Source organism: Chrysemys picta, chromosome 14 (assembly GCF_011386835.1).
Source record: "Chrysemys picta bellii isolate R12L10 chromosome 14, ASM1138683v2, whole genome shotgun sequence".
Lineage (NCBI taxonomy): Eukaryota > Metazoa > Chordata > Testudines > Emydidae > Chrysemys > Chrysemys picta.
The window spans coordinates 24,642,489-24,667,005 of record NC_088804.1 but is presented as its reverse complement, the minus strand read 5'-3'; the positions used below and the strand labels follow the sequence as shown (position 1 = coordinate 24,667,005).

At 38.3% G+C, this 24,517-nt stretch overlaps 1 protein-coding gene across 5 annotated transcripts in view; it reads left to right on the top strand.

Annotated features, from left to right (window-relative positions):
* The window catches only part of ANKRD27 (ankyrin repeat domain 27), a 74,713-nt gene that overhangs the window by 16,587 nt on the left and 33,609 nt on the right, over positions 1-24,517 (top strand). For 3 of the 5 annotated variants that reach the window (XM_065567149.1, XM_065567148.1, XM_065567147.1), the window contains exons 4-21: positions 837-993; positions 2,203-2,357; positions 2,723-2,782; positions 2,878-2,931; positions 3,022-3,087; positions 3,186-3,262; positions 3,997-4,118; positions 5,401-5,479; positions 6,599-6,731; positions 13,551-13,640; positions 14,432-14,559; positions 15,128-15,210; positions 16,029-16,144; positions 17,236-17,328; positions 17,758-17,955; positions 18,301-18,360; positions 18,460-18,579; positions 23,494-23,538. In XM_065567149.1, the coding sequence (XP_065423221.1) occupies positions 837-993; positions 2,203-2,357; positions 2,723-2,782; positions 2,878-2,931; positions 3,022-3,087; positions 3,186-3,262; positions 3,997-4,118; positions 5,401-5,479; positions 6,599-6,731; positions 13,551-13,640; positions 14,432-14,559; positions 15,128-15,210; positions 16,029-16,144; positions 17,236-17,328; positions 17,758-17,955; positions 18,301-18,360; positions 18,460-18,579; positions 23,494-23,538 (1,836 nt within the window). The remainder of the gene's footprint in view (positions 1-836; positions 994-2,202; positions 2,358-2,722; positions 2,783-2,877; positions 2,932-3,021; positions 3,088-3,185; positions 3,263-3,996; positions 4,119-5,400; positions 5,480-6,598; positions 6,732-13,550; positions 13,641-14,431; positions 14,560-15,127; positions 15,211-16,028; positions 16,145-17,235; positions 17,329-17,757; positions 17,956-18,300; positions 18,361-18,459; positions 18,580-23,493; positions 23,539-24,517) is intronic. The other 2 variants (XM_065567151.1, XM_065567150.1) reach the window with 1 other exon arrangement.

Here is a 24,517-nt window from a genome sequence, read left to right as displayed (position 1 = left end):
GATGGCACAGAGTCTCAGACTTTTTTTCTTAAGTTATAAATTGCAGTCGCCTCACACTCTGCACAAACTGATTCAGAAACATTCTGGTGACTTAATGTTACAAAGTTAAAGATGTATTAAAACAAACTGGACAGTCATGCTAATTGCTATAAATGAGAAGTCCTTCCGTGTGGCGTGCTAGTATCAGTTAGTGGCATTATTTTTTTTTTCCCAGTGCAGTTTGAAATAAAGAAGTTCAGAATTCTTGCTTAAATGGGTGTTTTTGTCCCAAATGCCCATAAAATAAGTTTCAGTGCACTTAAAGCATTTCAAAAGTTCTTTTAAAAAAAATGCTAAAGGTGGATGTGGAAAAGCATGGGTTTTTTGTTGTTTGTGTTAAATGTGGCTAGTGACTTTTGGGTGCCCAACTCAAGGCACCTTTTAAAGGGACATAACCTTATTAGAAGATGGGTAGTAGGCATTTTCTGAAAATTAGCCCTTTTTAAGGTGTCTCAAGTTGAGTAACTAAAAACTTGGGCACCTACCCATTTCTGAATCTTGAACAAATGTGTCTGAATTTTCGTTGAACAAAAGATGCAGTGGAGAACAAACTTGGGGCGGGGGCACAAAATCATCCAAGATTACTAATGTGGATTTAAAAAAAAAAAACACTCCCTGCAGCACTGACTTATTGAATAATAAGCTAAAACAGAAAACAACAAAGTACTTTTAATGGTCTTTTTGGTCTTACAAATACACCCTTCTTTTCCTAGTATACAGAACTATGCATTACAATTGTCAACTTCCTGTTTTTCTGCTCAATATTATGATTGACTTTATTTTTTTTTTAATTTCAGGAAATCTTTATTCAAGGAAACTTGATTATTTTAGGAACTGGTTTTAATCATCATCTCTCAGTACCTGTTCTCTTTGAGGAAACATTCTACAATGAAAAAGAAGAAAGTTTTAGCTTATTGTGTATAGCTCATCCCCTGGAAGAATCTGAAATCTTAGGTGCGTACAGAAATGCCAGGAAAACACCAACAGTTGGTCTGCTTTGGTGTGAAACAAGACAGTCCTCTATTTTATAGGGTTAAGTATAATTTTAGGTTTGTCTTACAAAGCAGTACTTTGGATGGAAAACTCAAGATTTTTTTTTTTTTTTTTTAAACTGGCATGCTATCACTATTGATAGTGTAGCTAGGCAAGAACCAAACTTTAAACCTTGGCTGGTATTTTTTTTTATGTAGTATAAGACTTAATAAAATTATTTTTAAATGGCCTCAATTTGAACTGAAAGTCAGCTCTGTGAAATGCTTGTTTTTAATGCAACATGGAATTAGAATTTCAGGTAGGTCATCATCAGACAGCTTATTGTCTTGACTCTGTTTAAAACTAGTACTTGTATCACTTTATTAATGGTGTTGCCCCTTTCTACTGAGATCTTGAGATTGAATAAACTCTTTGATGTGGTCAGTTGCCGTATTTAGAAGTTGTCTGATAACCGTTTTTTGTAGCAGCTTTTCTTTTGGTGATGCCTGATTTTAGTATTAAAATTTTTAATTCTTGCTTCTTAAACTGGCTGCATTTGACATGGATCTGAGTAAGAACACTTTCCTGCTCTGGATTGGAGATACTGTAGGTAAGATTAGGGAAATATTGCCAGAGTAACTGCTTTAAAGCAGTATATGTAGCTTTTTTTGCAGAATTTTGGCAAGTCGTTGCTGCTCACCGAGGGTAAAATAAAATGGAAAAAGCAAAATGGAAACTTCTAAAAATGAATGCTGTCCCTAAAAGGCTCAACATACTTTACTTTCACATTTTATCTTGCAGAGGGTCTGGTAAACTGTATAAATGAAACTGACATTAGGGAAAGTGGAGTAATAACTGGCAGGGAAGTGTGAAAACTGGATTTGAACAATAAGTTTAAATGAGTCTGATTTACTCCTATATGGAATCAAACCGTAAACCTTAATGTAGCTTCTGAAAATAACTTCTCTTTTTAAAGGAGTGCTGTTATTTGGTCTGGTTATTTACTACACCTTCAGAAGAGCAGTAGAAGACTACAAGGTTAAAATCTGGTTTGGAGGGAATGAGAGTTGAGCTTGCTTTGGCTGTAGGTGATGGTTAAGTTGCCTAGATAAATGGGAGCAGATTCTGCAATACAGATGGAAAAAGAACCTGGATGCTTTGTGGTGCACTAACTCCTAACTTTCATTGCAGAAGAATTTAAAACCCCATCAAATTCTTATTCCCTGAAAAACATTGAGGATGTGAGAGAATTTTTGGGAAGACATTCTGAAAGATTTGACAAACACATTGCATCTTTCCATAGGACTTTTAAAGAACATGAAAGAAAAAGCCTACGACATTACATAGTCAGTATCTCACTTTTAACCTTTGATAACCTAGAATTTTGACCTAATGTTTGTACCTAGGTAGTTCACTATTTGAATTTATTTTATTAAAGCTTTTCATGTCACAAAATATTTTGTAAATAGAATTGTGAAAATGTGGGGTATTTAGTCGTAAAGGATTATGGTGGTTTGCTTTTTTTTTTTTTTTGGTAATTAAAAAATAATAATCAAATCCTGCTTGTCTCCGCACTTCAGTACATTTTACTAATTGAATGGGACTACTTGCCTGGCTTAGATAATCAGACAAATCCTGAGTTCTAATATTGCATTGCTCATATTTAAATAACATAGCAACTTTTTAAAATATCATGTCTTGATTTTTTCAGGATTCTGTTAATGCACTTTACACCAAATGCCTCCAGCATTTACTGAGGGATTCTCACTTGGTAAGCACTACTTCAGTAAATCTGTACTGTGAAAATAGCTGCCTATTGCTTAGACAATGTATTTAACTCCGTGCATAAATTCCCATATCTTTTAGAGGATGCTTGCAAAGCAGGAACCTCAGATGAATCTGATGAAACAAGCAGTTGAAGTAAGTCTCTGAGGCTGGGCAAAAACATCAATGGGTTATTTTTATCTCTTCTTTCCTTTTCCTTTCTAAACTGTGGTGTTTGTTCCCCAGATGTATGTACATCATGATATTTATGATCTGATCTTTAAATATGTGGGAACTATTGAGGCGAGTGAGGTAAGCTCTTTAATTATATTAAAAAAAAAATCTATGCAAGACTGATGAACCAACTTTTGTACAGCTTCTAAAAATATTGTGTTTTATTCACTGTTTAGGATGCAGCCTTTAACAAAATTACAAGAAGCCTCCAAGATCTCCAGCAAAAAGATATTGGAGTTAAGCCTGAATTCAGGTGAGAGTTGCATGATGAGGGACTTCTAAATAACTCTTCATCAGGAATGGATTAAAGCTAAGTAGGTCTCAGGTCAGCCAAAAAGCAGCTCTTCTCCAAAGTCTGCTCGCTACTCCAGGGGAGGGAAGTCCATTTCTTTCTGCACTAGCCCCTGCGATGTTCTCACTTCTCCAAAAGATAGAAAAGTAAAGGGTTTGAGGGCACCAGCTTGGGTTAGCACTTTCTAATGTGCTAAGGGGTGCTCGATCTCTGTTCCACCCCTGAGCACTCCCCACCCTCGCTCCTTCCTCCCTCGCGCCCTCCCCAGCACCTGCACGCCACTGAACAGCTGATCACCCAGAGGCAGTGATGGGCAGGGCTGCCAGTGGGTGGGAGGGGGAGGCACTGATTGGCGGGTGGGAGGTGCAGTGGGAGCTGATCGGGGGGCTGCTGGAGGGTGCTGAGTGCCCACCTTTTTTTTTTTTTTTTTTTTTCCCCCTGTGGGTGCTCCAGCCCTGGAGCACCCACGGAGTTGGCGCTTATGTGCTCAACAACATTTGGAACAACAAGTTCCACCTTTTGTTCGAATGCAGATCTCCCTGATTCCAAGGGTGTTCAGAAGTGAACTCTGCCTCTTGGGCTTTAATTCATGGTATTGCCTGAAATTTGAACAATTGCACAAGCATACTTAATTAGTACATCTCATAAATCTGGGTTGTATACTAAGGCTTTTATCTTTCAAAAATATTTTATAGCTTTAATATTCCACGTGCAAAGCGAGAATTGGGTCAGCTGAATAAATGCACCTCCCCACAACAGAAGCTGATCTGTCTTCGAAAAGTGGTGCAAATTATTATGCAGTCTCCTAGCCAAAGAGGTTGGTATTCAAAGCAATGAACTGGTAATTAATTTTTAATATGTGGCACTCTTCATCTTGAAAGCACTTTACATATACTCTCTAACTTTATTTGTGCTCTCTGTATATATACTCTCTAATATTATTTTTATATGTTGAAGAATTCATGTTCAAATAGAATACTAAGGGTCTGGCTTGCAGAATATTAAGTACAACAGGCAAAACTAGGGTTACCAAATGTCCCAATTTTATAGGGACAGTCCTGATATTTGGGGCTTTGTCTTGTATAGACACCTATTACTCCCTATCCCGATTTTTTTCACACTTGCTATCTAGTCACACTGGGCAAAACAGACCCTTGAAGTAGTATACTTACCTTGGGCATAAACATCCTGTGGGGGAAAAACACTTGACTTGCATTGATACCACAGCAGAGAAAAGGCCTAATGTTGATTTCTTTCTGCTGCAGAGGAATATTTTTCTTCAAGGAGTTGAGTGATTCATTGTAGCGCTGTTGAGTTGCTACAGCACTCTGACATCTGCCTTAGAGTCCACCATAATCTTGTAAATGCACTGACTCCCAAAGGATGTTAAGTTAATTGAGACTTTCTTTACAACACTTAAAAATAGAATAAAACTGTGGAACAATAATCCTGGAAGATAAATGTTTATTCCCATTATTGCATGATGCCTTTTGTTAATCCATTGAAGATGTGAAATTAAGTTCCCTCTAATGAAACATGACCCTCTTGAAGTCAGATATTGAGTGTTGGTATAGTCCCACCAAACTGTTCAATGGGGCTGAAGTAAGAAATCCCCCCTCCAGTGAACAGGAGGCAGTAGCTCTCCACAGTCCATGTCTCTCCTCCCCCATCACAAAGTTATTTATTATTTTACTATTTTAAAGGAAGGCTCTTTGGCTCTGAGGCTGTCCATTGTAGGGCTGTGCATGGTTTTGGGAAGAGTAATTATTCAAAACCTAGAGTCATAGAAACTCCTTTACTTCTTGAGGGAAGAGTTTGACAGAGGTGATTCCAGGGTATTTTTTGCACTCTACCATAGGCTGACACTTCTTGAATAGGCTGGCCTACATGGGTCACCTAGAAGGTGCATGATCTGATGGGTGGGTCTGGGTCCTGTTGAGGGTATCAGTAGAAAATACTGAATAAGTAACCTTTCTATCTGAAATGAGTTTAAAAAAGCTTAAATATTAAAATCCGCGTTCAGTCCTGGCTCTTATCTTTGGCCTCTTGTGGCTTAAGCCACAAGTTTTTCCTATTACAAACTCTTTTATTTCCTTCAGTGAACATGGAGACCATGTGTGCAGATGATCTTCTCTCTGTGTTACTGTATCTGCTTGTAAAAACAGAGATTCCTAACTGGTATGTAACTTTCTTTTTACTGTACAAACATATCTGTAACTTGTACATAATGTTGCTGCATAAATAAATATAGATTCTTCTAGAAACAGCTAGCTCTACAAGGACAGGCTTGCTGTTTTTTATAACAATTTCTCAAATAGGTTTGAAGGGATCTTTACCCTCAACAATAAAAAGGAACTTGCTTGTTTCCAGTCCCTTGGGAAAGAGCTGTAAACCTTGCTTCCATTTCCCTCCCCTTTTTATAGCTCGTCCATCACACATCAAATGTTGCTTGTTTTTTTTGCCCCTTCCAGACTTCTTGATGTGACCCATCTTCACCTTTGGACCTATTTCATACCAAAATTCCTGACTTAATCTGTCTCAAAGCAGCCAGGAACCAATCCTCAATTCCCAGCTTGGTTCCTGGGGAACTTGACATTCAAAGGTGTGGAACACCTGGAGATTAATCAATATCCAGAGGGATAATGTAACTAGAATGTTGCTGAAATGAACTTAACTATTTACTGCTAATATCTAACATACCTTTATGGATACTGGGTTAGAGATTAATAGTATGAATTGTACATTTAGATGTACTTGCAATGTAACAGTTGCATTAGCATTGCAATCCTGGATGTGGCTTTTAACAGACTTTTTTTGTTTCCTTTCTTTCTTTGTAAAAAGGCATCTAAAATTAATGAAGTGCTTATGTTTTTCAAGTACCATAGAATTTAGCACCACCTCATAATCCTGGAAAGTGTGTCCATACTGAATGCTAAATGTATCCATATTTTGCATAACTCTTCGTTCTTTCATCCAGCAGTTTCAGGGCATTTTGTATGTAAGCTCTCATCTCCCCTTGCTGGACAATTGGTTCAGCCTCTTCCATTATCTCCCTTCTTCTCAGTTTCAAACAAATACTAAAATAACCCAAAACTTTTCCTTCCTAGGGCTCTCAACAAGCTCAGGGGTCTGTAAATATAGTTGCTAGCTCCTTGTGATAAGAGAATGTGAATTGGCTTCTAGTTCCATCCACTTCTCTCCCCTCTCTGAGTAGGCTGAGTAGCAATATTAAAATAAGCCCCTCTCTCCCACACCTTCATGAATCCTTAAGGATAAGTGTTTTATCTTTACTTCTAGGATGGCAAATTTGAGTTACATCAAAAACTTCAGGTTTTGCAGTTCAGCAAAGGATGAACTGGGATACTGCCTGACCTCTGTTGAGGCTGCTATAGAATATATTCGACAAGGAAACCTCTCCGACAGACCAACAGTAAGATAATTTTATGACCATATTTAGCACCTTACAAGTATTAACTGCTCCTTCTAATACCTTTTTAGAGGTAGGTATTTTCCTTCTCTTTCCTCATACACTTAATGGTGATCAACAGGTTACTTAGGAGAGCAAGGTTCCATCCTTTGGGGGGAAATCTTAAACCCAGGGTCTCCATCTTCTACCTGCACAGCCAGGAGGGAGGCAAAAGATCCCATCTCACTTCTTTGAAAAGAGTAGTGAGCTGGTGTCCTAGCTAATCTTTCTCAAGTGTGGGTGGGGGAAATGTGAGTTTCACTGGTGAGCACATAACATCTGCTGCTTCACTTGACAAATCACTGGACTACCTTACCATCCCCTAGTTGCTTATAAAGCAGGTTGGGACACATCATGTTAAAGGTGCCATCTAATTCCAAATTCTTACTCTAGCCTGTTATATGGATCAAAGGCTTTCAGTAGTCTGAGGATGAATTAACAATTGATCTTCCATTCTATCTGTTTCTGTTGAAGCATTATTTAGAGTTTTGGGTCTAGAAAATTAATGGCATTCTGTAACTGGCAAAGGTTAGATATGAAAAGGAATGTGTACTGAATAATCAAATTTAACTAAAGGCAAATGGTTATCTGTCAAAGTGGAATACCTTGGGTGAAAATCTCCTCTCTCTCACACACACACACACACACACACACACACACACACACACACACACACACACACACACACACACTGCACAGTACTTAGCAAGATGTTGTATGCTTCAGGCTACATGACATAATGAACTTCTGTGGCAGGTTGTACAACAACACTCTACAAAACCTGATCTTTAAAACTGTATTCTTAAAATATTTACTAAGGAAACACGTTAAAATGGTAGTATCACATAATGGTTTGCGTCCGACGAAGTGGGTATTCACCCACGAAAGCTCATGCTCCAATACATCTGTTAGTCTATAAGGTGCCACTGGACTCTTTGCTGCTTTTACAGATCCAGACTAACACGGCTACCCCTCTGATAATAGTTTTAGTAGCTTTTTAGAAAATGCTAGAACTTTTTTTCTAGATCAGTTGTCTTATTAGATAGCAGCATGGTTTTAACCTCGATACAGTCTTACGGAGCTCAGTGCCATGCTTTCTCTTAGAATGCTGTGCAGCCTTTTTCTTTAATGTTTATTTTAAAAACGCTGGCTAAAACCTACATAGTAGCAGTGGGAGTGGGGGAGAAAAAAGGTTGCACTATAGATCAAAAACAGAATTATTCAGTGAGCCTTGACCACATAGTGCAGCTTCTAAATGTATTCCATTTATACGTTCCAAATAGTGGGCACCAGCTTTGGATTTCCCTCTTGTGAAGCTGATGACATTAACAAATGATTTATGCAATGCAAATAATGAACTTTGTGGCACCAGCATGATAGCCCAGTGGTAACACAAAGCTCTGTGATGCTGGACAGCAGAGTTTGAAGCCCAGGTTTGCTCTTGGGTCTCTAACCTAGCAGGGGTCAGAAATGCTGCAGATGCAGTGAATTAATTTCATGGTGGGTGAGCATGCCTTCTGTCAATCAGCTCAGGTCCCTGCAGGCCAATCAAGAGAGAGTGCTGATGTGACTTTAAAAGCTGCCATGGTCAAAGGAGAGCCCCTGTGGTTTATTTAGGGTAGGGAGCCAGCCTCTTACATGTGGAAAACAGACTAGGTCCTGAATTTAGATCACACTTGTTTCTTGTGCCAAATGAAGAGAGCCTAAAAAGAAACCTACCTAGGGTTGTGTTTTTTGTTTTGTTTAACAAAGTCCTTCTCAGTAGCTTTTAAAAAGTGTAGTCTGTTTACTCTGTTTTGTAATCTGTTTTGGTTGTTAAGCTCTCAAAACACTCTAGAGTTTCTGCTCTTGCAAAAATAGGTGTTCCCGGTGTGACCTGGAAACCAAAGGATGTGAACATGGGACCACAGAGACTGAGACTTGTTTGAATTATCTATCAACTGCATAGCACTGGAATCTGGATTACTGTGGCCGGCTTGATTGATTGGCTCAATGTACAGGGTTTGGGGTGGGACAATTCCAGGGCACAATCTTAACAAAGCAAAACCTCTTAGAGTAACTTCAAAATTTTATTTAAAGAAATACTTTTATGGTAATATGCTATTTTGCTTTTCTGTGGTGATCTTTCCACAAATCTATGGCACTCTGAACTATTGAACATTTAGAAAAGAACATGATGTTTTGTATTTAGTATCTCTTGTTATATTGCTATATTGAATTCTGTTAAGAAAACATAATAAAGTGTTAATGTTAAAAACAAAGTTTGCAATTTTTCCTTTTTAATTTCAGCCATCATGCAGCTATCTCAAAATTCTTGTAATTCTCAGTAATATATGAATAGCAATAGTTCCAGCTGACTCTCAGTCCAGAAAAATTTACATTTTTAAATTCTCTTTGTAAAACAGTGCATGAACTAACATTGAGGATACCAGTAAAAAACTGTATTTGGTGGATTGTGGTCTTTTTTTCAAAAGACAAAATTAGTTTTATATAAAACAAGTTGCTCATTTAAAAAGAAGGGATCAAAAAAAAGAATAAAAATTGCCTTCCTCTAAGTCTGGTCCCATCTGTCTTCACATAACTGAATAGAGCAATTCTTTACATAACAGGAGATCTCACTATATATTAAAGGTTGTTCCAATTTTCTGACATTGCTGCCGATCTTAGATGTCTGTTTTGAGAATGGACACTAATTGATTCTTCCAGAGTTCCAAATAGGAGAACCAGAGACCTGAGCAGTGCCTCAGAGTATCTCCCTGGTACCAACTTGTTGCATTTGAAATCTGAAGCCATAGTATAAGCAGAGTAGTGATTCCAGCCTGCAGGGTTCATAAGCCTTTCAAATGACTGATGACAGTGCAGACTGAATGTGCTGGTAGTTCCTAGTTTTCCTCTCTCCCTCTGGGCTTCCTTCCTACATCCATCTTCCATTTCCATTGTCCTAGCTGGTTGACTTCTAAGGAAAGCCTGCAACACCAGGGAGCAACAAGAACAGCTTCAGGCATCTAGGGAATCTCATTCTTCTCTGCCCCCTGCCACCATTTTCTCTTTCCTCTCACCTTCAGTGTCTGTGTGGGAAGCCTGCAGCAGGAGCCCTCTTCCTCCCACTGTCAACATCGGGGATTGAAAGCTGTGACTCCATTGTGGCCCCTTAATTAGTGCCATTCCTAGGGATGTGTAAACCAGAGAATCATATAGTGTTCCTTTAGCAGCTGCAGCACTGGGGTTTGGGGTGTCAGCAATAAAGTTTATTCTAAGAAAGAAGGGAAGCCTGAAAAGGACAGGACTCATATGGAGTGGGAGAATGAAATTGGGGCCACCATTCACCAAAACTCCCCTTCTCTGTTGGGTGCTGGGCCAGTCTGAATCTTCTGGATTACCCCAATAAAAAGGGATCTGAGAACAGGCACTGCTTCTGTACAGTGCACTGTGAGCCATGTGCATTGAGGAGTAGAGCCAGGAACTAGTACAAGTCACCCAGCAGCTACTGAACAGGAAAGAGCAAAATTCCCTGAGTGAAGGGGGAAGGATGGGATGGGGTGGGAGGAGGGCAGTGTATATAGAAAAAAGGGGTAAAAACTCAAGGTAGTAGTGTAGTCTCTGCCAGTCTCACCAGCCCTCAGCAACTGAAAACATTTGAGTGTGTTGATCCCTAATCTCCTGTTTAGTTCTGCCCCGGCAAAGAATAAATCAGTTGGCCTTCAGTTTCCTGGCTGGGGCACTGGGCACTAGTCACTAGGCCAAGTTTCAGGCTCTTTGCTTGCCAAAGGATCCTGCTGAATCGTTCACTCCATTCCAAGGTATCCAGTACTGGTGGGGGAAACAGGAGTTAAATGGTAAGGAAAAATGATGAATCTCCAGGTCTGCTGTGACAACTCCTGATGCCACTTGCAGCGGGGACAGATAGCTTCTGAAGGAGCTGCTAGCAGTCAGCCTGCTCCTTCTTAGCCCTTCCCTCCACCAGTCCCTAAAGCACCCAACTGTGGGCAAAACACATAGGGAGGAATCAGCCTATCCAAGGCAATAGCAGGCAGCAGGACTGGCCTGTTGGCAGCATATGTCTCTTAGCGCTTTGAAAAAGCAAATGAGGAAAAGACAAAAGGCACAATGGAGAAAACTAGAAGAGATTGAGGCACAGCTGGGAGAGGAGTTGAAAAGAGCCTGTAGCTGGATGGACCTATTGTGGGGGTGGTAAAATGGATAGGGACTGGAGGAGCACGTGAGTTATGAAGGCCCCTCTTTGAATTTGTGCCTGTGGATAGTGGGGCTTCATAACTATTATGCCCCAGCAGCAGGGGGCAGTAACAAATGGCTTTCATTTAATGGGCCAGAATGTAGCAACAAGTTCTAGTTCAGAGATTCTGAAAGCCAACACCTGCCCCTTTTTTGGGGGTGGGTGGGAAGAGAAGACTTTTACACTGAAATACATGGACAGTACATGTCCTCAACCATCCAAGAGTTCTGCACATCCTCAGGTCTAAAGTGTTGTTTATTATAATAAAATCCCCTCTAACTAGTGACCCACATCAGCACTGATGGAAATGGAGATATTTACTGTTCTGGACTCAGTTATTGTCTGAGGATTTTGGCAGGGGATTGAAGGCAGGTTCTAATATATTTCACTCTCTCTTGTGTAGATAAGGGATGATATGTGCTTAAAAGTTCTGGGAATGCAATCTATCTTGTCCTACTGCAACACAAGCAATGTTTTTGGTAATTATCAGAGAATTCTAACCAAAACAATCCATCCAGGGGACCATGCTCTACTTTCAAACAAATGAAACCCTCATTCTCACTCACTGAAGTGTAGAACATAGTAGCTAAACCAGAACATGCAATTTATCCTTTCAATTAATTATCTTGCTTGTAGAAATGGTCAATAGACAATGCTTCAGAAGGTTACCCATTCATTATTTCTCTTTATTCCTATGTGGGAATATGTGCCAATTATATAACAGGGCAAAATCTTTCCTGATATTTCATACAAGCCTGTGTTCTGGAGCATGAGGATTGCCATCATTTGGGGGAGGGGGAAATAGTGCTGAACTACTTGCCTGGGATTTCTGATGTTCATTAATTCCATAGATAGTTTAATACTGCAAGTAATTACAATCTCTGACCAATTGCACTACACACTCAGGCCAACATTTTCAAACCTGGGTGCCTCTAATTAGGCACTAAAATCCATATTTTGACACCTACCTGTCAACTCATCCAGTGGGAGCAGCAGGTGCTACTTCACCAAAACCTCTGAAAAACCTGTCTACCTATTTAGGTACTAGAAGGCTAGGCACCCAGGTTTGAAAATGTTGGTGTCTGTCCTGCTATCTTTTGTGTGTAACTAAAACCCAAACCAAACCAATTTAGAGGATATACATGTTCTCTAGTCTCACATCACAGTATTGAGTTTTTAAATCTCTGTATTGAGTTTTCCATTGTAGGTCAGTCATATGCATAGTTTAAAAACTATTCCATGGTTTAGCATGCATAACTAAATACAGGGGCTACTAGTGATCAAAACCAAACAAGTTCTTAGAATAGTTAGTGCTTTAAAATTTTGTGTGGAAAATTCAAAGAAAACAAGCAATGTTAAAGATTGTACACACTTTGGGAGAGAACAGCTCATGTACATGCAAGCAAATGGAGTTCCTTTTATTGATCTTACACCTGTGTAAATTTAGTGACTAATAAAATTGCTGTAAGGAGAGCACAGCTCATGTGAGGCTTATGAAAAATAGTACAATATCACATACACTCACAATCCTTTGCAAGTTTTCATCCTAAAATTTCTCTATATCAAACATGTTTAACTATTGAAAGAAACCCTAATTATAGCCAAATTATCTAGAAGCACCAGAACAGATTTCTGTTTCTAGTAGTTCTAGTGGTGATGGTGGCTTTATAAATGGTTTTGAGAGGCTTTCTCCATAAGATCACCTACTGTGATCTTAACATGAAAACCTCAGGGATCCAAGTTTCCAGAAAAGCTGCTGGACTCCACATTCCAGTATCACCAGGAAACCTGAGTGATCTTGTGTTCATTTGCTCTGAATTGATTTTTCTAATGCTTCAGTTTGATATGCTGCCTTATTACTTTCGCACAGAGGGCACTGGCTTAGTATTTGTTACATGCAAATACAGTAATTATTATTTTGAGATTTATTCTCAAGTGCTGAAGAATGGGTCAAATCCATTTCTTCTCAACTATTAACACCGGCACTAACTTTGCAGATTTTGTGTCCATGTTAGGTAGAGAAGCCTTCAGCCTAAGCCAGCATGATTCTGAGGGGCTTTCTGATTCTGGGGCTTCAGCTTGACGCTGCTACATGGCTGGCAGCAGACAGTATCTGCCCCAGGCCTGTTTTTAGGCAGTAGTTTTGTGACTGTCCATCTTGCTCTTCGGCACACCCTCTTTAGTCTGTGTTTTATATGAAGCACACCTCTCACTAACTTGGCCACTCAAAAGCTGCTTTTACTTTGTTTTTTCTTATTTTTATTTTGTTAATGAAACTCAGATGTTTTAGTACTAAAATGTCTAAGGTGTTCCCTGGGATTATTTTATGGACTAACATCCAGTTAGGTGACAGGGAATGCTCTTGTACAAATGTACAAAGTAATCGATACAGAATTTTAAGTATTAAATCAAACTTTTAGGGTTTAACCTGTTATATAAGCTAAGAGCTGGTAAATATATGTATTGCATATTAAAAAATTTTTTTTATAAAACTACTTTCTTTTTACTAATATAGGGAATATTGGTTGACATGGCTTGTTTCTTTTCAGGAATCTGAGAGGTTTAGTGACAAGTTCTTGAGACAAAGAATGAACTTGCTATCCCAGATGTCCACGACCCCAATAGATTGCTTGTTCAAGGTGAAAAATCTGCATTGCAGAACATTGTACATATATAATCTTACACACAGTTTTCTAGACTATAACACACACTTTGTAATGACTTTACCATGCTGCTTGTACTTTGGAGTGCCAAGAAAGCCATATGTTAGACTATAAAGAGGTGCTTGGGTAATCAGGGCATTGCAGTTCTGTGCCAAAGCTTCTGCAAGTTGGCAATGTGTTCTTACAGATTCTAGCACAGAAACAAATGGAGTTGGAATAGTGCTGCTGTAATAGTCAATAGCCCATTAAAACAGAGATGCATTGCCAATGGCTGTTAGTCTCTAGAGACTTTGGTGCCCAAAACCAAGAAGTTTTGCTGAAAAAAAAATCTAAAGTGCTGTCACCTCCCATCTCCTACATATTGTGTTAATCTCATAGTGTAATTATAAAAAGAGAATTTCACCTATGCAAAGACAAAGCAGAGCTACTAATTATACATATTTAGAGCTATGGCTAGAGACTGCTAGTAATAATGTGTCTGAACAGAGGGAGGTCATTGTTGTAACTGAGTCTGGAAGACAACAATGTGAAATTTATTTTAATTTTTTTTTTTTATGGAAAGCAAACCAAGATCAGATGTAAGGGCTATTTATACTGAAAACTCATTGGGGATTATGTGCAGCAGCCCTATCCAGCCTTGCACCAGTGCTTCTAGTGCTTCATTCATAATCGGTTGCTTTGGTTTTGTGCTTCAGTGGATGAAGTAGGTTTTATTTTAAGCTTCTTCACATCAATACCTCACTCTTTCTCCTCTTGGCTTTTTGTAGTATATTGCTTCAGGTAACCAGGAGGAAGTGGAACGATTACTAAGTCAAGGTGACAGTGATAAAGACACTGTACAGAAAATGTGCCACCCACTCTGTTTCTGTGACAATTGTGAGAAACTGGTTTCTGGGTAAGGATTCTTCGTCTTCATATGAAAAGCTTTCTAAAGGTCTGTGTTCTAGGATTTCCTTTAGAGTATGAGGGCAATACTGGTATGTGCAGTACCTCATCCAGAAAATGCTTCTGGTTGGAGAGGATATTGGCTACATTTTAGGATTGTGTGTGTATATATCTAGGTTGAGAGGGACAGAAGAAATTGTAGGTGTGTCAGAATTATGCATGCAGATTTGAATAGAAAAGTATTGAAAAGCTGGGAGCTCCATTTCCCATAGATGGGAGATAGTGAGATGTCCTTTGGACATGTTAAAGAGTGACTCTTCTCTCTGAATTTGGATTTCACAGCCAAAAGAATAGATGTCTGGATTTTTTTTTCTTTTGGCTTAGTAAAAAACCCATATGGAATAATCTGTTAATGAGAAATGGTAGAGGATAAATAGGTTTGAAAACTTAAATAAGTTTAAAAACTATGTAGAGTGTGTGTGTGTGTGTGTGTGTGTGTGTGTGTGTGTGATTGTAAACTTTCTCCAGTACCTGGTATACAGCTAACTTATGTTCTTGAAAACTACCCTGTTTTATAGGAAGATGAATGATCCTTCCATTGTCACTCCGTTTTCCAGAGATGACAGGGGATACACACCACTTCATATAGCTGCTATTTGTGGTGAGTATTGCTGTCTTTCCATGACTGTGTAATATTTACCTTCTGTGTACTCTTCATTAAATCCTTGAAAGAGGGGACACATTAGCTTATTTTCACCTTACATTCTGTGATGAATTTTGCATGAACTGTATTTTACTTATGGGTTAGACGAACAGAAATCCTGGCCCAGAATGAAACTCTTGTATTCTTCCCTTTAGCCCAGGTGCACCTGTCTGCATTTTCTTTTGGCTTCTTATTTGTTTTTGCCTTGGTGGCTGCCATGGTGGCATTTCTTTTAGCCAGATGGGTAGATTAGGAGGTATCCTCAGAAAGGAGACATCCTATTACAAACTGACAGCATATGTGGCAAGTCTTATATACATCCTGTGACCCAGTATATGTGTCATGATATACACTATCCCTCCCCACTCCTTGAATGTGGGTCATGGTCCTGACCTCAGGTTTGTAAGGAAACACATTAATCTACTCTGGAGATTTTTTTTATCTGTTCTTCTTGCTTTTATTACCTTTGACTTGCACAGTACATATGCCAAGGGCAGAGCACTTTGTGTGACATCAGTTTACTTTCCATTCCCTGTTCACCCTCAAGATACAAGTGCAGTTTAGTTGCAGTTAGTGGCCCCCTTTCTGAGCTGTGTCCTTGAATAATCTGTAGTAAATTGACTGTTCATTACAAAGAGCAAGTACTAAAAAAGCGAATATGCAGTGTGCACAAGAATGAAGAGTGTCAAGGTTTAAAATTTTCATTTTAGTTTGAAAAGTAACTTTTCCTGTGAGATGTTTACTTCTCAGTTTTAATGACCACATATTTTCCATAGGGCAAGCATCATTAATTGACCTGTTAGTTTCCAAAGGAGCTGTAGTCAATGCTACAGATTACCACGGTTCAACACCTCTTCACCTTGCCTGTCAGAAAGGATATCAGAATGTTACAGTAAGCACTGAAAGACTTAACCAATGAATTTTTTTAACACCTATATAAGTTGAAGAAAAAACAAATCTAACTATTGCTGTTCTACTGATACCATTGTTCAGGGATGTAAAAGCTTCATTATAATTGTGTGCTATCACAATTCAGGGCCTTTAAGCATTTTAATTAAATGCTAAACTTTATAGGTTTATAATTTAGATGTCTCAATTTTTTATGATCTACAAGATCTCATGTTGGGAATAAATTCTTGTCCCCTCTGTCTTCTTGGTTAAAGTATTTTTTTTTAAATTCTATTTAACATTTTCTAAATTAGTTTGAAAACTAGATTTTGAGAGGTTTGCCAAATTTATATGCTTTTCTGCATTCCCATAATTCAAAGTAGCCTTATTATCTTCAGTTACCTTTTGTAAGGCCATTCGTCCAGATTAGGATTTGTATGGCTTTGCTTATTTCTGACTAACTCAGTTGTTAGTGATTATGCATTCATAGTATTTTTCAATATGTTTTTTAATTCATGTCTAATGTTTAGCACAGACTGATAGGATGGTGGAATCTCTGCTCTGGATTGATGCAAAAGAGCTATTATGATCAGTCAAGTAAATACAGTGCTTTAAACATTGTTTTGAAAATAGACTAATCATACAGTTCAGTCAGTTGTTGTAGACTTGAATTTTTTAACATTTTTTTTTGTAATATTACAGCAACTCAGATGTTCAAAACTAAGAAATTCAGAGAGAGGGATGAAATGATGCACTTAATTAAACCCATTGTGCCTTTGCCTTTGCCTTTACAGTGCTCTTAGAACACTGAGTGAATATCCATGTTATCTGTGCTGCAGTACCTCGCTACAGTGGATGATTTAGAGTCAGTTTGCAGATATACTCTGTGGTTTTTAAATAGTGTGTGACAAGAACTGGAGCAAAATAGTGGCATGAAGCCAAGGACAGCCATCTTTACTTACTGGTTTAAAGCAGGAGAGATGTGGTTCTATTTGTACTATAGTAATTCATCATCCTAGAAACCTAAAGGGTGCTACAGCAGTAACAATTGTTTGTCCATTAATTTTCTTACTTAGATGTTGAATTTCTTTTTAGCTTCTCTTGTTGCACTATAAGGCAAGTACAGATGTTCAAGACAATAATGGCAATACTCCACTTCATTTAGCCTGCACTTATGGTCATGAGGATGTAAGTAATTGTTTTGTAACAAACTTAATAGACATCCTAATAGGATTACTGCATGGAATGAAATTGTGATGCCAATTTGGATTACATTTATTTATTTAAAAAAGTAAATAAAACACAGTTTTGCAGGATGACTCTTTAATTCATATTACAAACTGGCACCTTATTATATCATAGTATTTGTTTAATGTAGGTATCCATTAACATTGGTGTAGCCGCTAGAAAGCCTAATTGTTTGGGTCCCTTGTATTCATTGTTTATTTATTGTGTCCTTTTAAAAAATGATATATATTTGATAGGACCTCAAAAACCTACCCCAGAGAGTAGATTCTAGGATCTGCAATAAAACCAGCATTACTGTTCAGATTGCACATGTTCTGTGGATTGGGGACCAGTGCTATAATTCATTGGTGGCTTTTCTTTTCTCTCCAGTGTGTCAAAGCTTTAGTCTATTATGATGTACACTCTTGTAGACTAGATACTGGTAACGAAAAAGGAGATACTCCCCTCCATATAGCTGCTCGTTGGGGCTATCAAGGAATAATAGAAGTGCTGTTGCAGAATGGAGCCAACCCAGATATTCAAAACCGGATGAAAGAGACTTCCCTGCAGTGTGCATTAAACTCCAAGGTATTCTTCCCAATCTGCTAGCAGGGAGGTTTTTAAAATGCATTTCCACAGTGATTTAGCTGTATTTGAAGCTTAGTTGTGAATGGGATATGTGGGCATATACTCTTACAATTAAAAATAATTTCCATTCACTTTTAAGAAAGGAAGCTCATATTTTACGTCTTAAAATGCATGGCAGTGTTTTTTTTTTAATGTGGAACATAAACAGTGCAAATTGTTGCTTTAATCTGATCCATCATAATCTCTTTTGCTGATATTAAGTGGTTGGCTAATTTCTGTTTCCATCAGTAAATTCCTCTTAAAATTGAGTTACATTGTATCTCTTCATTAATATGTTTTCTGCAGATTTTATCATTGATGGAATTAAACTACCTAACATTTGAAAGGGGACAGAGTGCTTCTGAGGTAACAGTGTGAGTTGCTAATCTTTTGCATACATTTTAGCTGTTTAACATAAGGATGTAAACCCTCTTATTTGTTTTGTTTTTGTTGACCTGATTAAAGTCTCCAGTTAGGTCTCCTCAGCATTCAGCAGACACCTTCAGCAGAGGGTCATCTGTCTCCAGCTTGTCATCAGCGTCAGCAGATACCAGACAAGAAGAAATTAAAAATAATTACAAAGAGGTAAGAGTAATAAAAGCTTGGTATTTAGCAGTGCAAAGGTAGCCTTGAGTGTCAATTCTACAGTGTCATTTTAAATTACTCCCCCAGACATAGCTGTCGGGGATAGCTAATTAACAGTAAGTAATAAGCATAAACTAGTCCAGCACTGATAGTAAACTAAGGGAGAGCTCCAGGAAAGAGCAATGGAATTTTTTTCACTTCAGCCAAAGGGAAAAATCCTCACTTGTGTCTCCTTTAAACACACTATGACTTTCCTGCTCTGAGAAGGATTCCATGGAAAGAAAGCTCATGTATTATACTTTCTCAGCACTTCACTAAACATAAGTAAGTAGTCAGAGATGGTTCCACGAACAATGAGGTCTTTCAGTACTGTTGCACTAGGTAGGAAGCTTCTCTGTACAGGAGCACCGAGTGGAGTACCCATTGGGTTGGAATACTGTGAATAACAAGGTGCTGCTTTGTGTGTGAATCAGAAATGTGCCAAGTAAAGACTCATTCCCCAAGTGTGAGGAAAACCTCTGAAGACACCTGGCACTATATATATCCAGGTGTGGAGGAGGCACACTACTGGTGTTAGGGCAGATGGTGAAGCACTGCTATTCGGAGGTATTGGCTGTCATCTTGATGTCTAAGCATACATTTTTGCTTGACTCTTAGGAAGGGTTAATGATGGAACTGTATTTTTTTTTTTTAAGTGTACCTTGCAGCTGTTAATATCACAATGTGGTTAACTGGGTGCTCTGTGTGTTCGTAAGCTCCTGGGGCTTTCACTCTTCCATTCTGTCTATAAAAATCAGCATCAGAACCAAATAACATCTTATGGTATGTTTTAAAATTAATAATAGAAAAGAGATGATTCTAGACAGGGAGTTGACAAGGAACGTGATGAAGTGCAAACAACTAGCTTTTGTAATAAACCACAGGAAGTCAATTTTCAGACCATCGTAAGGAATATATCTCATCTGCTACCGTGCCTGCATGTCATTTGTCCAGTTCCAATATATCCAAAATATGGCTGATAAAATCCACTCTTACCAGGTCACTCCTCTTTGAATTTCCACACTCACTTCCTCTCACCTTCCACCTCAAACCCATACTTCTCATCTTCTTTTCCCAAGCCCCGCTCAACTCCACCCTGACCTCTCAGGTTTAATTTCTTCTTCCTCTTCCTACTCCTCTGTTCCTTCCAAGCCACCCTCTTAAATATCTTTGTCTCCTTCCATACTACCTCTTGCTTAGAATTCTCTTTCCTTCCTTTTACAAAAAAAAAAGGACACATCCCTCCTCTCTTCATTCAAATCTCTTCTTAAAACATTTATTCTAGGAGGCTCTTAGATAATTACTCCAAAAAGCATGAAGGAGCATGAGTGGAAAATGTGAATTCACACTGTGGTATTATCAATCTCTTCTTGGATACTGCGTTTATTTGTGTGTACACTTTTTCCAGTGTGTAATTTACACTGTAATATCCTTATAACAGGTCTATGTCTGTGTGTACAGAGCCAACCCCAGTAATGTTGCTCCATAAATAAGGTATAATGCACACAAAATCTCACCCAATAACAGATTGAGGATTTGTTTTTTCTTAAAGGGACAAACTTATCACACTCCAAAGGCTGAGTCTGTAGTTCAAACCAGGAGAAAAGATTACTAGCAGTTTATACCTTAGTCTGTTGAGGTTAATGGCCTTTCTGTAATCCAACTGTAGTTCATTACTGTTAGCCAAGTTTCACATGGGCTCACTGCTATTACTCCCGCTAAGCAAGAAGACCAGAGTCTAATTCTGCAAATTCTCCATGTAGGGAATTGCCACTGGAATTAATAGGAGACTGGCAGGATTGGCTTTACAGGCTGTCGGATTAGACCATGGGCTAAGGGGTCAATGCAGTCTTTATCCATTCACGTTGCTGGCTGCTAAATAACTATTTGTCCAAACAATTCAATACAAGGAGAGACTTATTTGGTGTCCTACACAAATGACTTGCCATGACTTACTGGCACCATGGAAAAGAACCATTAGTAAAGAGATGGGCAAATAATTTTGGAAATTTCTTGCCTAAGGATCTTTCAATAACTGCTTTACCCTCTGTCAATGGAACAAAATAGCAAGTAAGTGGGTGAAATGAAGCAGACTTTGTCAGGTGGAATTCTGCATCTTGTAAGCTTGCATGCAAAGGAAGATACAGTTCTTCCATTGAGGAGAGAAGAACCTGGAGGGGTGCCAGACTTTTTTATAACCAGTAATGAATCATGCATAAGCTACACAACAAATGGCAACGTTCCTCTGACTAGGTTGCTGCTGATAAACTCCTGTGCCTTCTTGGATGCATAAGGATGTGAGTGTTTAACAGAGAGATGACCAGAGAGCTGTGTATCCCTGCTATCCCATTCCATTACTGTAAGGCTGTAAGCTATAAGATCAGACTCTGACAATAGTCATGATCTTATTTTGATCTCTCTGGCAGAGTTGGACACAGGTTTAATGTAACAATATGCAAAATAACCTGTACAAGTCCCCATCCAAGTCCCTCTTCATCTTTGAGTAGATGCCACATTTCTGCTTGCCCAGGACATCCCTGCTGACTGTGACAATCCCACGATTGTGGTAAACCTCCTTTGACAATTGAGGTTTTACAGCCTCAGGTGACACCATCCTGCACACATAGTCCGGGGCACCAAGCGAGTGAAGGCAAAGCATAGCATTCTAAATGGGGAGCAGGGAGGAACAGAAAAGCCTTTTCTACACTATAGTAAGTCTCCTAGCCCAGTGATTCTCAACCAGGGGTACATGTACCCCTGGGGGTACTCAGAGATCTTCCAGGGGGTACTCAACTCATCTAGATAAGTGTTTCTCGACCTGGGGGATGCAGCCCCCATGGTGGTCATGGGCTGGGTTTGGGGGGGTGGTCACAAGTGTAGGGACAAGCAACAGAGGGTCCTGTGGCACCTTTAAGACTAACAGAAGTATTGGGAGCATAAGCTTTCATGGGTAAGAACCTCACTTCTTCAGATGCAAGTGTAGGGACGACATTAGGAGGTGTCATGCAGGGCAATTGCCCGGCGATCCATGCCATAGGGGCCTCCTGTGAAGTTAAGTTACCTGCTTCAGTCCTGGGGGGCAGGACTTGGGATTCAGACAAGGCTCACAAGTGAAAAACAGGCTCAAGTATCGCACTGAACTATAAAAAGAACAAGAGTACTTGTGGCACCTTAGAGACTAACAAATTTATTTGAGCATAAGCTTTCGTGGGCTACAGACTAACACCCTAGTCCTACATTTTGATCCTTACTGGGAGATTCTTGAGTCCCCATTGAATTCACTTGCTCCACCATTTATTTGGTCCACTCATGCAGATCCAGTTGCAGGATCTGGGCCTATGTAGCAGTTCTGTTTATCCAAACCAGAAGCCATCTTTAATTTTGTACGGGACAGAAAATAATAAATTATGTATTTTCATCTAGAAGTTATTTAGAGATATTAAGTAGTTTATGCCCCAAATGTAGGTTTTGTAATAAATTTGTTGCAATATATAATTATATATTCATAATTTTTTTTTAAATTACAAAACATAGATTTTGGGTTTTTGCAATTCCAGCACTGAAATACTGAGCTAGTGCATGAGAACCAAAAAGTGAAAACCAGTTAGTCTGTTTCTTTGTTGAAACTGAAAGCAATACAAATGTAAACAAAAAACATAAATCTCAGACGTTTATCATCATGGTCCAAGTGGTGTAATGCTGAAAAGTAAATTCAGTTTTAATCATCTAAGTTGTTATTAGTAACAGGGACAAGGAGACTTGTTTTTAATGATTAATTTATTTATTTTGTGTTCATAATATGACTGCTAATGTGCCTTCAAAAATACTTGAGTGAGTAATTTTAAAGCAGACCTCACCATTAATTGCAGTATGTTCTTTGGAAATTGAAAATGTTTTGTTCACCCATCAGTTATACCCTTTCTATCTGGCAAAGGAATGTGTCTGTCTGTCTTTTGAATGTGCTCAGATACTACCAGTGATGTGCAAGGTAGAAATTTCTAGATAGAAGCTGAAATGTTAATCTAATTTAGAAATGAGGTCAACTGCCACAGTATCTTATGCTGAATCATCTTTTTATACACTAGTATCACTGGTGATAGCACAGCCCTATGAATATTTGTTAAAATGCTGATATACAGGGTCATCAAAGAGCTTTTAACATGCTTTTGCAGGTGCAGCAAAAATACTGCATTTTTTATACCTTTTCAGTGATGTCATAGTAAGTTTTAATTATTTTTTAAAAAGCAAACTCCATATTTAGAATAAATTTAGATTTTGGGACCAATTTGACAATGTTCATTTTAACACTGAAGTAGAGTAGAACTTACAACTACTACAAACACTAATATGCAGATACAGAAATGCAAAACTAGAAACCACGTTTTGACTCAACAACTATTTAAAAAAGAAAAAAAAAGGACCCCTTTTGGCATCAACTACCAGCCTAGCAAGAGCCCCAAACAGTAGCATCATCCAGGGGGAGCTACATGCCTTTAATAGCTTTTATTTAATGCTGGATCCTAAATAAAGGTACATGCATAATTGCTGGTGAAGTAAAAAAATGTATTTGCTGTATTAACTAGCATGGGCTTATTTACATATGCATCATAGGTGTTCTGTATTTAGATAAGTAATGATTATCTTCTGCTACGCAATTCAAAAATCATCGAATGGCTATAGGCCTTATACAGATTTTGTATTTCATAAATTAATAACGTTTTCCTTTAAAACTTTATCAATATATCTGAAATGGGCCAGCTGTAATCCTACAGCATCAGATTAGGAGGTTAATAAAGGACACTGGATTTTCAGAGTACAGTTTAATACTAGTATTACTAAAGCAACTAAAATTCCCTTTTCTGATTTTATATACAGATAGAAAAACTCTTACGAGCAGTTGCTGATGGAGATCTGGAAATGGTAAGTTCTTAGAATGACTTGATGTAGAGTACTGAATTCCCAGCTATCCTACTGAAGTTGAGGAAGCTGTTTACACATAACACTGGATGGAGAATTCATAGTCAATTTCATTTAAAAAAATATGAATCAAGTGCTGATTAACTTATGCTGCTGTGAATATTCATTTCACATTCCAAAAGTACTCAGCTAACAATAAGTCAGTAATTTGAAATTACTTGGTGCTCTAGAGAATAATTTAGATCTGAGCTAATATAAAATATTGTCTGTTAAAGGAGAAAACTATGGATATAATTCTTTTAAACATGTTCCTCTTTATTCATTGATTTGAAATATATTAGTTTTATTCTTTTATTTGGTGCCCTTGTGATTTTAAAAATAAAACAAACTTCAAGCTGATGTATCCTATGCTTATTTCATTTAGAACAGAGTTCCTCAAATGTGCTTAGTAGCACTCCAGTCCAAAGAAAGAATTGTTCATAAGGTCTTCCAGCTCAGATAGAAGCTACTTTCAGGGCACTATATAAATGCATATTAGAAACTGCTTTGATCCAATTATTTTTGTAGCACCAAACTATAATCTAGGTGGCAGGCCTAGAGCTGCTCACCACTGGTGAAATTGGGACATTAGTGAATCCCAGAAAAAAACGGTGTATGATTCTCCTCTTGCTTATGCTAGTTTTGGTCTGGTGTATCTCTTCACTAGAGTTTCTTCAGATTTATTCCAGTATCAGCGAGAGAAGAATATGGCAAAGTCACTGTTCCTGTATTACTGTTTTCCTTTCTTCTGTGTTTTCTGAATCCTTGTTCTTTTTGCTGCTCCACAGGCTTTTGTCTCCATCTCTATGAATAAGGCTTAAGGGTTTTGGAGATCTTTTGGGTGCCACTTTATTAGGATATTGTGGGTTTTTTTCTGTTATATTTCCTCTTCTGTTTTTTTTTATTCTGAGTAATTTATACACTATTGTTCCTTGTGAATTAA